We start from the raw sequence: 16,705 nt of genomic DNA, 5'->3' as shown, positions 1-16,705 counted from the left end.
GATTCGTTTACTTAAACATTGATAGTTAATACATTGAAGTAAATTGTCGAAGAATAAGTAAGCCTATTTTTCAAATGTTCCACAGAAATGAATGACTTGCTTGTTTGCTTCATGTCAATTTTGATGGCGAAAAGGACCGTAAGAAAAAGTTATCGCACGTATATTCGAATTCAGTAAATACCTGGATTCGAATCCCTTGAAAGAAGTGAAGGCTGTCTTATACTTAAAATTTGAGGCTGAGCTATCCGGTCTCAGAATGAAGTAGAAAGTTTAATTGACCGAAAACTATTTGAATTTTCTTTTGGAAAGTAGATAAATTATAAAAGACGCAGACCAATTTGCTGAATTTCTCTCTCTCTCTCTCTCTCTCTCTTAAAAAAATTTAAGTTTAAAAAAATGTAGCAATTAACACAAGGAACTAAGGCAAGAGAAGTAAGTGAGTGAGTTCAGCAGTAAGATCATCGTCAATGGAACAAATAGCTCTGTGAGTTAGTGTTTTTAGGATACCATACTGTTGAGCTGGATGGTGGTGTGAATGTTTGTGTATATTTCACTGTATGTGTGGGTTTTCTATACACCACATTAAACCATATCTTCTCAGCCAATGGCTATAATCCACAAGGAATGGACACACTGGATGCATTTAATAACCCATACATTTAATGCACATCTGAAAAGACATATAGAATGCTTAATAAATATCAGCTACGCACCGTATTTAAACCATATGTCAAACTGGCAGTTCTCATCCATTCAGCTAACGACAAACTCTCTTCTTTATCGCATCCAGGAGTTTATGAAATGTCCTGTTCTTGTGACGAGGCTTACTATGGCCTACAGGAAGAACTGTTGATATCCACCTTGGAGGACATAAAAAATACATCTAGCCCTATCTTTATGGCAAGGCGGGACTAGCAGAGTATGCCTTGGACATCCCTTCACACAGGATCAAATGGAAGAAAACAAAAGTGCAACACAAGTCATTATAAGTCAGAGAGATTGTTTTTGGAATTAGTGGTAGGTTTAAAATATTATCCAAACCTTAACAAGTATGGCTGTATAAATTGCTAAAAATCTGGGAAACAGTCATTATAAGATCTAATTACTACTTGTTTTCTCTCTTTTTCCAAATAGATGGCGCCTAATTAGGACTTTAGTTTCTCGTGTTGTCCGTTACCAGTGAATATATCAGCAAATAACTTAAAATAAATGTTAATTACTTTTTTATTATTCTGTGTTTTCATCAATACCGTGAAAATAAATGAACATGTGAGAGATTTGTTAGCATTTGGGCGCATATTGTGCGCCTACTCTGCCATTCATATTTCTTCCGACTATGAAAAACATCACTTATAATTACAAAATCGTTATGATTAAAATAACTCCAACAAAAAAAAAGCAGAAACATTAGTGAATATAAAAAATCCATCAAAAAATAATGAAAAATTCAATAAGAAGAAAAAAAAGAGCAAAACACAAAAAAAAAGCAAAAAAAAAAAATTAAGAAAGCAAAAAAAAAAAAAAAAATCACTTATTGCACTTATTACTTAATTGGAGCTTCTAGAATAACTTCACTGACCCGATATCTAGAGAATTGATCCGCGGTCAGATGTATCAATCGTACTCGCATGTTACTTTCAGAGCAATAAAAAGAGATATCCAATCAATCTTACGAAAGAAATAATGGAAATGCATGTGAAATATTAATGCATCCCTCACTATTTATTTATTCAATATCTCCTTCCTTTCTACAATTTGCCGTTTTATTTCTGAGAGGATAAAACTAGTAGAACATAAGACCACATTGATTCTCATGTTCGGCTTACAGCACGAAATATCAGTTATTTCGTGTTGTAAACCTGCATAAAACTAAAAATTATAGCATAGTTTGTTGCTACATTGCAAAATTATAGGAGTATGCGGCCAGTTAATGGGAAAACGAAAACGTGCAGTTTGAAGTGCGCTACTTAAGCAGAATTAAAGTTGGAACGGCTTGTGTGATTGATTCCTCGAAGTTTATTTAATACTTAACATTAAATACTAAATGAGCATTTAAGCAGCCACTTAATGGGAGGACCACTTAAATCTTCAATGCTTGTCTACTATTTTCACATGTTATTCATTTTCTAGTGCGAGCCAAGGAATTCGATTTCATGTCGCACGAAATATGAACCAAGAAACGCCCAGAAAATGTCTGAAAATTAACGGCACTTGCAATACGCGAAACAATCTCTCTCTCTCTCTCTCTCTCTCTCTCTCTGTTCATTGCTCCCTTTTTCCCTATACAGTATGTTTAAAATGCTGTTGTCTACAATCTACAAAAGGTTTGCATTTCTTGAATCTACGGCGCGGATAACTTCAAACTGTCCAGTAAATATCATCACTTTGTTTTTCATAATTCTTTCATTTTTCAGTACGAATCATAATGGAATTAATGCAAAATCCTTAAAAACCAAAGAGAGTTAGCAATTCACCCATTCTATGCTAGCATCACACTTCAGTAAGTACGGAGTACGAATAGACGCCATATTTGCTTGTTTCAACTCAGCTCAGGACAAATTTATATCTCATTGTATCGTATAAATGATTCATGTTTATTAACAAGTAGAGTGTAGATTTTTATTTCTGCATTCTATCACCATAAATGTTTTTAGTGAAACCTTAGTTTTAAATAATTAATCGATGTTTTTGTGGGAACAAAAACTGTTGATTTAAAAAATGTAACTTTAAAAAAAAATCTTAAATCTCTCATTAATTTGATGTCGTAAGCAAATATGCTGGCCGGGTTGACCTAGTGGTTAGCTTATCCACTCGCCAACCAACTGGTCGTGAGATTCGTATTCTGCTGTGGGCATCTTTGTGATTGTCTTTAAGAGGGAGATGCATTTCATGGTCCAGAGTGAGAATGTGGACGATGAAATTAAAGGTCTGAAATGGATTGAAAACACGTTCCATGTTTGGTAGCGAGTTTCCGGACTGTGCGAAAATAATTAAAAATGTATGGATAAGCTATATTTGACACCACTCCTTGAATCCATACAAAAAGTTCTTACTTAATGGTACTATGGTGATACTAAATTATATTTAGTTATAGAATTTTAAAAAATGAACGTAATTTTAAATGTTTATAAACAAATCATTAGCCGTTAACAGAATGAAATTGTTAGAATCCTGAAGTTCTTTGTATTTTTGATATTTTTGATTTAAATATTCGATGTGTTTCTAATAAAGATGATAAAGATGAATTCTCTAATGTTCAATAAGTGCGTTTGTACACCATTTGGGACAACTTAAATAGCGTAAGCATATCTGACATTGATGACAGGGATTGAAAAGAAAATTATATGTTTTTAAACACCCTCGCTCCTTTTCTATTATCATATGAAAATTTCTCCTGGAATACATAGAAATACGGAGAGACTATCTTTTAGTACAATTTGAGCTCTTTTGATGATGAGTAATTTTTCAAGATTTTTATTTGTCAGTACCGCCATCTGTCGGTTTGATTAGAAATTATTTTGATATTTCAAATATCATTAACAGAGATTTTTTTTTTTTCTTCTGTAGTACAGAATCAGTTTTATGCAAGCGAGTAAAGCTGTCCGATCGTATATATATACACTATATAAGCATATGTGTGTATATATAGAGAGACAGATATTGATATACATAGATTTAATAACATTGTAATATAATCTCCTCGGGTGAAAACTTAACAAAGGTAAAATGATATTAAAAGACACAACACACAGCTGGATAACTAGTTAGCCTTTAATGGAGGATGTCAGAAAGTAGAGATCTTTTTATTATTGTGGTTTGTTGTTATTTACCTGTCGGCGTTCGCAAGGATGAGGGAAGTCAGACTTAAGGGAAAAGATCTGTTTTATACATGTGATCGGGCTGGTCAAATGGACAGGAGGCTGGTGACATCGACTACAGCGCCACCTCACGGTGGTTTTTAAATTGCTAATTAAAACATCTGCCTTAAAGATAGCTTGAGAACGACACTAAATAGGCTTGAAAAAAGAAAGTGCTTTAGTGTGTTTACTTACTGCGTATATACGTATGTGTGTGTGTGTGTGTGTGTGCGTATGTGTGTGTGTGTGTGTGTGTGTGTGTGTGTGAGAGAGACCAGTGTTCCACATTGTGCACGTGCCTTACGGGGCAGTGAAAGAAGAGATCAGAGAGAGAGAGAGATAGATAGAGAGAGAGAGATATCGAGCTACCCGTGACGGCTCCACTGATGGAGGCTGGCTACGTTGAGTCAGGTACTAGAATCATCGTGTGGAAGAAGTTTCCATAGATGCCTCTTAAGTGACCACCTAGAAAGATATTTCTCGGGATTAGGGAATGAATACTGATGAAATAAACATAGCGCCATCTCAAAATACATTACAAAATTGAGCCTGCTGTGTTAGGAAGAGGAGAGTTGGGATGTGTGTGTATGTGTGTGTGTGCGCGCGTGTGTGTGTATGTGTGTGTGTGTGTGTGTGTGCGTGCGTATTTTTGTGTTTATGTGGGTATGTGTATGGGAGGGGAAACACGATGGTTATTCTGACTCGTCCTTGCAGGCTTGTCAACTAGAGCCTCGTTCCACATGAGAGTCTTGGCCAAAGGGACACACATCATCAATCCTGGGACAACACTTTTCAATTGAAGGACAAACTTGTCAGTCATGGTTCACACGTACACATACATCACCTGCAGCAGTCCGGGGGGGGGGGGTAGTTAAGGAACACGCGTTACCACCGTTCAACATCATTGTTCGTCTACGCCACACTACCTTTCCTACTTGGAGAAGGTAACTGTGCCAGTTTTCTATACATGGAGGAATTCACAAACCGTGGATAAGAATCTCTATGCATTAGAGTATAAATCTGTAGTTGAGCCTCATCGAAAGTATGTGGAGTGGGTTGGACCATGTTCCTATTAATAATTTCTCTTACTCTGGAATCCAGACTCACCTAGAATCAAAAGAGGGAGTATTAATATATGGAAAACTTTGTCAATTATATCAATTTTTAGCTACTAAGAATTGTTTAAAAATGCAAATGTAAAGCTACAAAGAATATTCTCATTACAACAAATTTTTAATGCATCTGGTGGAAGTGATGTAATTGTTTTCTCTTCCAACTGGAACATTTTAATCAACCATTTTAATCGCAATATTTTAACGTACCTTTTTACCGTAATCAAAACAGTACTTTATTTGGAGGGGGTATTTTACACTGCTTTCAGAATGTTTCATATTCTTTTTATTAATTGAATTTAAGGTTTCAAATTTGGTGATGTGCGTTCCATTAAATACTCCTTTCGAATAAAAGTATTGGACCGATAATATTCAACTTACAACCAGTTACAAAGGGTAACAATTTAGCCTTAACAATTCGTGTATAGATGCAGTCGTTTTCTGTTAATGCAGGTATGCCAAAAGGCTTTCTCATTTCGCCCATCCTCTTCCTCATCTACAGTTTGCTGATAATAGCGTTCTTTCATCTTCCAGTCTTTCTCTTTCTGGCCTTTAAGATATTATACAATAAATGACCTTCAGTTTTTCCAAAACACAATTTTATCTTTCTTTTTCTGGTCAATAAGACTTTAGTTCTTCTTCTTTTTACCTTTGACAATCCTCGACTTAACAGTCGAAATCATAGATCTGTTTTCTGATTGACTTTTATTCTTAGGTTTTTCTGTCACAATCGTATTCTCCTAAAGCATCCTCAACTGTTGTCATCGTTCAAGACGCTATTCTTCATATGCCCAGCTACCTACTCTACACGAATCCCAAATCTACCAGACCTTGGACTAATGCTCTGAGGTTTACGTGCTCCATCGCAAATCTTGATACTGTTCAGAACGGGAGTAGTTCGGTTGAGTGACGACACACAGACTCTCTTGCGCAGGATGGTCAGTTTCTTCATTGTGTCTCTTCTACGGATATTTCGATGGATGCTGTTCAGCAGAACTGGTATATTCATTATGTAACCATTTTGTTAGACCTACAAGAACACGAGCTGTCCAACTCCATTTTTACAGTTGAACTGCTGATAAATATCTTGTAGACTTGAAAAGGTTACAAAATCAATAAACAAACATGCGATGATATTTCGTGCATATAGATGCATAATTATATATAGAAACAAACATGAAGTACTTTACAGTTTTTTCCCGACTGAACCACTTCTTCAGGTACTAAGATCCTTTGTTAGTTGTAAGTCGAGTGCAATTTATCGTACTGTGTATATTGCAGCAATGTAAGATTAAGGAATTAAGTAAATTTTCCCTACCTCTTTGGGAGATAAAATTGAGATGTAGTCCTCGTATATGAGCCGTGCTTTCTCCTCGATCACATCAGGATTTGATTCTTTCTTCAAGTCTTCGCAAGCCAGCCAGAAGAGAATGTTTTCTTCGCTGTACTCGCACTTCAAGAAATCCCGAAATATCTTTCGGCCAGCTGAAGAGAAAAAACACACCCATTTGCATTAAAATGCTCGCGAACAGTTTTCAAATATTAAATATTAAAAGTGTTATTTAAAGGTAAGTTTTAAGATGATTTAGAGTGACAATGCCTGATCAACAATTGATCTTTTTTTTTCAATTAAAGTACATCTCCTCCCATATAAATAATTATTGGCAATTGAATGGATTACTTCTGAATTTAACATTACACATTGTTAACTCAGGTAACTATGCATATAAAGAGTTTGACCCGGACTTGTGTTGGCCTCACGATAATTTCCGTAAAAGGCTGGACAGCTTTTCAATTCGTTCCCAGTTAGTTGATCTTTGACGCAATTGGTGAGCCAATACTTATCAAATAGAGCATTTACGAACATTACAACAGAAAGGATATTCGAGAGAACAAATCGGAATACTTTTTCGGACCAGATTTCTCCATCGGAACTTAACCAACATATTCGAATGAGAGTCTTCATCCATCTATTCGGTCTCAGAGGTGATTACTCAGTGCACAGATCACGTGCTGTTCATTTCTTTTCAGCATTGTATTAGTCGGGTTTCAGACTGCGGCTATGGGGGTTGGTTTCCATCGGGATGTTTTATTCTCATAAACATAAAATCGACATTGAATGCATTTGGTTTTTATCTACTCAAAATGCGTTTTGCATCACACGGATGCCGTGCACGTTTTTTACCATTTCGTTATGCTTCAGTAAAACACGGAAGAAAAAAAAACTGGAATATTATTTCTCTGAAATCACTGTACACGCTGCCTTAAATATCCAGTTTTTCTCTCTGTTTTAATTTAATTTTGAAGCAAAAGCATCTCGTCAACTGCGTGTGGTCTCCTACCGTTTTAGGAGATAAAACACGAGTTTCCAATCTGTTTGACTGAGTGACACGTACCGGCTTCCAACCCAACAGCTATGAGTTCGAAATTCTAGGCACGGAATGTTTGTAGATGTCTTTAGGTGGGAGATAAATGTCATTATCAGGTGGGAGATCTCCACACTGCTCATTGAAGAAGTGACTTAAAAATAGTAGGGAGCATGTAGTTCCCCCCCCCCCTCCCAACAGCACTCAAGTACTATATTTTGCTGCCTTTCGTAGGTATTGACATACGGGTTCCTCTTATCTCAGACAGACCTCGAACGCACTCTTTCCAGCCAAAAAGCGTCTTCGCTTTCAATGGCGCAGCGGAAGTCCTTAGCTAATTAATAAACCAATGATTTAAATTGTACAAGGATTCTGTTCAACTGTGGCAACTTTCTGATAAGAATGAGAATGCGGCAATTTTGGCCCGCAGTAATTCTAACACTATGCAATCGTTAACAAATTACTACCACGCGCAGTTTCTTAATCACAGATGCAGATAATTATCGTTTACGGCGGCTTTATTCAACATCGAGAGAATAACGGAATATTTCTAAGAAACGTCGGACATTATCTTAGCTCGGTATTTAGTTTTAATAACATCAGTTTGTATGTGATCCGGTAGACGTCAGCACTATAGTAATGGAGGCTCAGGAATGTTGTATCTCAGAGTATATTATAGCAAAAGTCTTATGCAGAGTCGGTTACAGTTAAGTGGAAATTATCACTGGCGATTGATTGACAAAATTACTCCCGATCTTCGAGTTAATTTTCATGGAAATATTCACCTCCTGGTATAAAATCACGAAATTTTACGCTTCTTTAACGTGCTATAAGAGAGAATATAAATTTCGGTTATGTCAATAAAAGTTAATTGAATGCTATAGGAAATAACTTATTAATGATTTAAATTATCTTTGGCTTAAATAAACTGTATACTCTCTCTCTCTCTCTCTCTAAATGGCTTACATGTCGAAGCAATGGAAATTACAACGCCGCCTATCTTTACGCATGAAATTAAACAGTCGTTATATTCATGAAGCCACAGCTGTCGATGATGGGTCCCCCCCCTCCCCCCTTAATCGATACTAATGAAGCGAAAATCTCTTACTTCATTCTAATACGTTTTAATATTTACCAGATGCAGCCATGCAGGTTTAGTAAGCATCATACTTACATGGACACTTCATGAGCTTATCAAATGATTCACCCCATGACCGAATTTCTTCTATGCTGGGCCTAAAAGATAATAAAACAAGACGACATATTAATACCGTGGCAGGTGCATCGTGTATTAGACACAGGTGACAACATAAATGCATCGTTCACAACAAAATATAAAAGTAGAAGGTGTTTAAAATGTCATCGTTCATTTGAGATTATAGTTTTTATCAAAGAAAGGACAAATCTTTGGTCCTACCATCACTCTATTTTATTTTAAATATCAGCTGGACTAATACATATCAAAGGATTCCATTTTGCTCTTCTAGATCCTTTTAAAACTTTTTTTTTCCATCAGGTGGTCAGCCAACGATGTCTTCTGTAGTGAGGCTGTGGATGAATCCATTGTCATGTCCACTTAATCAGTTTTATTTTTTCGGAGCTGATGCTGATCAGATCATCATGGTTAACAATACAAGAATCTTCGAATACGAATAGTTTCTTCAGTTCTTTTTGGATGGTCTGAATCGTCTCAACATCTCGATAATTCCTTTCTTAAGTGCAAAACAAGTTCAGCTCTGCTAGTTCGGACTGAGCTGATTTTACTGATCAAATTCTGATTTATTTTTTGGAGTGTCAGAAAAGCTCTTCCTGAAAACAATGAAGAGAACGACATCAAACCGTTTTATACGAAATTTCTAAGGAAGTTAGTGAACACAATGAGATGCCAAAGCTATAAGATGACGTAAGTAAATTCAAGAGAAGAAAGGAAACAAGGAAAGTCACAAACTTGAGATTCATTTTATATTCCCGAAAGCTTCTGATGTTGCACACGTGTTTTGTCTGTCAGCATCTCTCCCAACAGTTCGCAAATTTTTTCCCTAATCGTATACTTAAAGACCAAATAGTCAAAAGTAGAATTAAAAATAGTAAGGAAAATTCAGCATTCTTGTACATTAACAGAAATTCTCTTTTAGGAATCACGCAGATGATGTTAAAGGCTGTCATGTCTAAGATCACATTTTCACAACGCAGGATATTTTCATTTAAAAATCCTAATACATGGTGATTTATTATCTGAAATTGCAGCACAAATCTTTGGCATAAAGAATTCCAAACCAATAACATGTACTCAGTTTCTTTCATTGTAACGTCTTAGGCGTTTATCCTACCTTACAGGGATTTTTTCCAAGAATTCAACTGACTATAACATTAATGAAAAAATTACAATATTGTATGAAAAGCTTTACTGGCGTTTATTATTAACAGCATGTCACGTGTCTTCCGGTCACAATGGAGTAGTCTATTGTTGTAGTTCGTTTGTTGAAATCGTCTGCATAACCATTCCATAATCGTTGCAGACTTTTTTTTTAATATAAAAGCAGATGCAACAACTAAGAAATAAGTAGAAACACATAGAATTCGGAATCTTCAAAAATATCATGTTTTGTTAGGGATGATCTTATCCAGCAAAAATTACTGGGCATCTTTCAAAGGAGATCTCTTAAAAGATGCCAAGATGGAGATGTTTTTATAGCGACAATTCGAAACAAAATTTGATGTATTCATTGTTATAATACATTTTATTTTATATTACAATTCTTAATGCAATGTGGATTCTAACTGTTCCGTTATAACATGATTCATCACACCCCACATAAATCTAGTCCAGAGATATATAATTAACTGTTGAGAGCTCAACACAATATTTCATTAATTGGCATGCGCCTAATTTTTATCATACTAATCAATACGACATCCATTGATATAAATATAAATTGAAGGTGTTACTTACGGTGACTCGTTGTCCCCGGTGAAGTAATGGTCCAGTGTGGAGAGTTGTTGTTGCTTCATATCCCTAGAGGTTGGGATGTTATTCTTCACGGAGAGGCTGCAGTAGAAAGATAATAAAATAATTGATAAACGGCTTTTATTTTCACATTCTCTGTTGAATTCATCTACTATCTATCTATCTGTCTATTCCACTTTTAGCATTACAGTAACAAAGTGTGATGACCACAATAGAAAACTGTCACTTGAGTTGCCAATAGTCTTTCTTAGAGTTAACCCGCAGCCAATATCGTACAACAGAAGTGCATCTCGTATGTTTCGCACTAAATCCGGTAGTATTAAGTGTGTCTATATTGGTCTTCCTTAAAGTGCACGCGCCACTCCAAACCCATAAACAAGATTACAGACGACAATGAAGTGAGCGAAGAAAGATCTTGATATCCAACCTGCAATTATTGATATTTAAAAACCCAATTTAAAAAAAAATTCATACAGATTTGAAATATAGACATTTCAACCAAATAATCATTCCTTTTTACAACTTTATTACCTCTGAGAGAGATAACCAAGAAGAATGATAAATAGTCTTTAGTCTTACTTCTTAAGACTTAACAATATAATTATTGTTAAAAGACTATGCTTAGAAAAATATTTTAACGGCTTTTTTATGGATTTTTCCGTCAGATGCTTTTACAGTAGGATTATAATGATAATAGCCGAGTCATAATGCGTTTTTAAAACTGCAAATACGTGTCCTCCAGACATAATTTGTACACTGCATAAAACTGCCACTTGAAATGCAATAAACATTCCATACCAGAGCACAAAATATTAGACTAAAATTGCCTAAGAATCGAAAGTCTCTGTTTTTTTTAAACCATTTTATATTGCGTGTTGCTTATGAAATACCAAATCAAACTTGTGTTCATCAGATATGATATAAAACTATAAACAATTAAAATTATCAACAATTAGATTAATAACTTGATTGTTTGTTGGAAAAACTCACTAATGGTTTTTAAACCTCATAACATGAGAATCAAGCACGATAAGTACCCTCTTGCCACAATTTATTTAATTTTTTTCATTTATTAATCTTAATTATTAGTAATTATTGCGTTGTTTACGATATCCTTATTAATTAAAATAAATCATGTTTTAAAATATATAATTTTAAAATTAACAACTGACATCCAAACTATTACAATTATTCCTTCTTCAGCCTATCCGTCTCTAAGGACCGGCAGAATTCCCTATTTCTACCGGTCCTTACTGCATCCACCAAGAGCGAGTATTCATTCCTGCAGAGCTCTGTGTTCACGCAGAAGGTTTGCCTGTTTAGAGGGACAAAAAACTCGATATTTTGAGAGAATAAACCCTTTTCCTTGGAAAAAATTGAAAAGACCTTTAAAGATCTTTTCAATGAAAGGATGGGTTAGCCGGTCGCATCATAGACGAGTTCGAACCCGCTTCTTTCCAACCAGAGGGTTCGTTCTATATTAACTGAACTGCGGAGACGCATTGGACATATTTACTTCTAGTTTAAAGCAGATGAGGTATAAAATCCACAATTGTAATTTTATCCCACCAATGGTCCATTCAGAGACAGAATTCGAACCCGTTTTTTTTTTTTTTTTTTTTTTTTTTTTTTTTTTTTTTTTAAGAGGGCTCCCCTATAACAGTTGAACTGTGGAGGCTGTTGTAGTTATTTAGCATTCACAAAGTCTAAATTTTACGTAGCAGATAAGCTCATGAATTCGAAAGAGATAATCCCCCTGCCGCAAGTCGTAACATACCGGCATACTAAATCAGCTTTAATACACTTTTGCTATTTTGGTTGGGACGTTATTCATCTCACGATGTTTCATATTTTTTTCTAGATTTACGCAATAAAGTGAAAATTTTTATAAAAAGAAACAGCAGATTGTTAACCTTCATTTCTTTCAGTGAAGCTTTCAATCCCTATTTTTTTGTATAATACTGCTATTAGCGAGTAAAGCTTATATTCTTTGTTAATATCTCCTTAACATTGCTTTTAAGGATTGCACTAACACAAGACCGGTTCTTTTTATATTATTCAATACGACGTTAATAACTTACGAATTTTCACATCAGATGGCAGCACATCCCTATACGGAAAGAAGCTTGCAGCCATTTTAGAGAAAATGACTCGATAATAAGAAGAAAGAAATTCACACTAACACCACAGTATTGCATCAGTATTGCATTCTATCCTACCTCATCAGTGATCTTGATAACTCATAAACTCAGCTCTTACTTCTTCCACTTATATATACAATTTGCGAAAGCCAATTCTGGGGCATTGGCATGGAAGTAAACTGCGGGGGCGCTGATTGCTGCTCTGAATGATTCCGGATAGTGTTGGAAAAATCCGGTATTATCTGTTTTTTCAGCTAACTGTCATTATTCAAGTATATATGAAAAAAATAGCAATGTGCTCGCAGTTGCACAAACCAAAAACGAACTAAAAATCAGTAATCGATAAATGGTAAATGAAACTATAGATAGATCAATATTAGATATAGATTGAGAAATCAATAGAAGATATAGATTAATAAATGAACAAATGATAAAATTAATAATAGAAAGAGAGAGAGAGAGAGAGAGAGAGAGACATCAACAATTGCTAAGCCAGTAGTAGATAAACAGTAAATCAACAATTAAAAAATAATTGGAAAATGTTTTAACAATGTCATCCAAGCTACGCCAACAAAATAACCGATTGAAAATCAACAATAGATAAATATAAGTGTAATAGATTGTTGTAATTAATAAATTGAATACCATGCAAGTGACTTCTGCAGTAGAATAGCAAGAGACAGAGTTAATTAATACTGTAACTTCTAGTGTTGCTGTATGCGCATGAACAGAACGGTATCTAGAGAAGCCTAGCACTTGAAACAAAATATTGTTTTAAGCATTCGAGTGACTAGTATTGTTTTATTTAAAAAGCAATAATCGACATATATCGTACTGGTAATAATATATCTGCTCAATGATTCTTATTACATTTCATTGTTGTTTAAACTTCTATTGTAATTTTCCAGTAATTATGCGTTATTGTTTATATTTAATTTCTGTATCACGTCTGTGTGTGTGTGTGTGTGTGTGTGTGTGTGTGTGTGTGTGTGTGTGTGTGTGTGTGTGTGTGTGTGTGTGTGTGTGTGTGTGTGTGTGTGTGTGTGTCTTTATTCCTTTCAAAATCAAACTGGATTAACTTCTTTCTGACACACAACAGACTTCATCTTTAACACGCTCTTTATGTTAGAAAATTCTAATATCTCCTAAGCAGCTTATCCTACTTTTCAAGAAATATTGACTAGGCTATTAATACTGCATTCTGGTCTGGAGAAGTTTGTTGGCTCACAATAACAAGCTTCTTTTCTTAGTCAGATAAAAGCGCAATTGTTGGCTAATTTTGCCTCTCAGGAAATCCCTGAATGGAGCAAGCCTTCGTTAACCAGCTCCTCTCGAGTACTAGAACGTGAACATGTCGCACGCGTCAGCTTCATTACGCAACAATCGCGGCAAAACTTGCCTGTCTTCTGGTTGGTGTAGCATAAATATTCTGTAGTTCGAGATTAAAAAACTTTATAAAAATGTTCATCCGGGGAATTTGATCAAACGGATAATTTCTTAAACACTTGAATGGGCACGTTAACGTGAAATAATCCACCAACCCACTGCCGATAAGTGCTAATATTTCTAGCTAATACTGAACATTGTTAAAACTACAATCTCTCTCTCTGTCTCTCTCCGGCTTCCTTTTCTCACACCTAATCAAAGACAGGGAACCAAGCTTATGTATGCATGAAAGCAGTTAATTTATTTCCTATCATTGACACTTTATATGCAGTTTTATCGCGATAAAAGATACAAATAAGAAAGCAAAAACTTGGAATAGAAAAAAATATTCGTTGTTTTAATAATTTGCACTTTATAACTATCATTAGACTTGACATCTATAAAAACTGTATTTATGTGTTTATATCCTAGAAATAGTCACTTGTAGAACGTCAACAGTGCAAATAGCTTTACAACTTCAACAATGGGGAACTGTTGTAGAACTTTAACAATGGGTAATTATTGTAGAACTTGAACAATGAAATAGCGGCAGTTTCAACAATTGAAACAACTGTAGACATCTACAATGAAAACAGTTTAGCACATCAACAATGAAATAGCAGTAGAACTTCAACAATGGAAACAACTATAGGATTTCAACAATAGAATTTCTACAATTGTTGTTTAAGTACTGGTTAACTGGATTTCATAAATGCATTTTAGAACGAACTTCAACAATGAGACCACAGTTCTGTTCTACAAGTTCCAGTTTTATAATCACAGTAATATTTCAAAAAAAAGTGACTCTCCAGATTTAAATAACTTCAACTGGCAATATAACAATGAGAGATTTAAAAAAATATTAAACCAAGGCTTTTTTTTTTTTTTACAAAGTTCAGTTTTAATTATTTTTTAAATTTGAATTACCAAAAAAAGTTTATAACGGCACTGGATAACTTTTTAATTAAAAACTGAAATCGATTTAGTTAGAAAACATGTAATTAACAAAAATTAAAATAAGGAACATTTTAAATTGAAAAACACGGAGTACGTTGGTAAAGAAAATGACAGAGAAATTAGTCATTAGATACAGTTTTAAAATACGTTACACGGCACAGTTTTCGTATGGAAGACTTCGATTTTTTTTTTTTCTTCCCCGAAATCAATTCGTTAAATGAATTTTATCTCCACATTCAGAAACCCAATTATCATCACACACACGGAAATTACCTTCCTGTCTCGCATCATCAAAAATACATTTTTAATTTAGTGTTGAAATATAACGCAAAGTTGCGAATATTCTGTTACGAAATGACTTCTGAAGGAAAGAAAATTAAGTAGTAAAAAAGCTATTAAAATTATTGTTGAGTACCTCCAGACAATCACATTATATATATATATATATATATACTTATATGTGTGTGTGTGTGTGTGTGTGTGTGTGTATATATAAATTAAACAACTCATCCTAGATAAACAAATACTCACAGAGACTTGCCAATTATTAACACAATAGAGCTTCTATCGAATTTTCATCGCTCAAGCATAACGGTTCTTTTAATGTTGTTGTTGTAATGGAGTCACTATGTGGTATGAAAGATTTTTTCGTTACCATGGCATCGGTCGTAGCAAACGCTGGATAGTACCGATTGGTGGATGACAGCTGAATATCCGATAGTCGTGTGTATGACATACGAATGGTTTGAAAAGAACGAACCGAACGCATGTCTAAGGGGTGAAAGAAGAGCACATATCTAGGTGTAGCTTAGACACACTGATACGAGAGAGCAAATGACAGTTTCTGCTTGGAAGCTTGGAGGAACACTTTATCGCAGACAATATTTGACACGCTACCAAGACGGATGGTAGTCCGAATTCGATCACTGTAATCACCGCTTGCCGGCTTCTATCAGCATAAACACGATCATCTATCACTGCAGAAACAAACTCGCAGTCGCAGTCATAACGTTGGATTTCAGATTAACATTTGCCGCCCGGATGGAGATTTTCGAAAGGTAGTTATTAGGAATGAAAAATTCACTATTGGTTTTCGTCTTTCTTGAAAATTCCCTAATTGCATGTAAACAGAAGGCATGACGTGACCAACATGTCACCCGACAAATGATATTCAGTTGCAGAACAGAAAGCCGAGCACGGTTTGAAACTGGCTGGAAGGATTTTCGATCCCCTCCCACACACACACAAAAATCATTTAGATTATAGGGAATTGCCACCAAGACAGTCGTATGACGCACAATGCAGTCTGAATATCTACATCCTCGAACAGTTCACCACGACACTCGAGATGGACGGATATTAACAAATATCGGTAAGGTCGTTTTCATGTCCGCTGTGAAGGTGACTTCCCTAGAGAACCACAGCGGCTGAGATACTCACTAACAGACATTTTAAAAATCGGGATTAGGTTTTCTCTCTCTCTCACATATATATATGTGAAACTTTTTTTACCTTGGGGGATAATATATATTAAGGATACCAAGTAATTTTAAAAACTTGTTTTTTTTTTTTTTACTCCTTCTCCGAAGTAAGCAAAACAGTTAAGTTTGCGCCTGAACGTAGTTCAAGTCTAAAAGGTGGTGCAACACCAGGACAACTCGTTGCAAAGGTGGGTAAAGATCTGATCACTATTCTTAGTATTTCCCATAATGTAAAACACATCTCACTAGAAGATGTATACTGCAATGCATTATGGGTGGGGTCACTACCCAGACCGGTTTCAACCTTTTTTTGAAGTCTCCTCACTGAGTAGCTAGACCCTGAAATACCAAGGTTTTAGTAATACAGAGCCTTATCAACTTTACCTATACCAGTTGCT

The 16,705-nt window shown here is 35.1% G+C and overlaps 1 protein-coding gene across 1 annotated transcript in view; it reads right to left on the bottom strand.

The window, feature by feature from the left end:
* Positions 1 to 4,769: 4,769 nt before the first annotated feature.
* LOC150107323 (uncharacterized) overlaps positions 4,770 to 16,705 on the bottom strand; it is a 361,006-nt gene continuing 349,070 nt past the window's right edge. Inside the window, exons 7-10 of the mRNA XM_090391793.1 lie at positions 10,289 to 10,384; positions 8,510 to 8,571; positions 6,288 to 6,454; positions 4,770 to 4,964 (exon numbers count right to left, since the gene is read on the bottom strand). Of these exons, the coding sequence (XP_090247919.1) occupies positions 4,770 to 4,964; positions 6,288 to 6,454; positions 8,510 to 8,571; positions 10,289 to 10,384 (520 nt within the window). The remainder of the gene's footprint in view (positions 4,965 to 6,287; positions 6,455 to 8,509; positions 8,572 to 10,288; positions 10,385 to 16,705) is intronic.

This window comes from Typopeltis vanoorti, chromosome 4, assembly GCF_054136105.1.
Source record: "Typopeltis vanoorti isolate ZY-2024b chromosome 4, IOZ_Tvanoo_1.0, whole genome shotgun sequence".
Lineage (NCBI taxonomy): Eukaryota > Metazoa > Arthropoda > Arachnida > Uropygi > Thelyphonidae > Typopeltis > Typopeltis vanoorti.
Note: the sequence above shows the minus strand (reverse complement) of the source record. Positions and strands in the feature narration are given on the sequence as shown.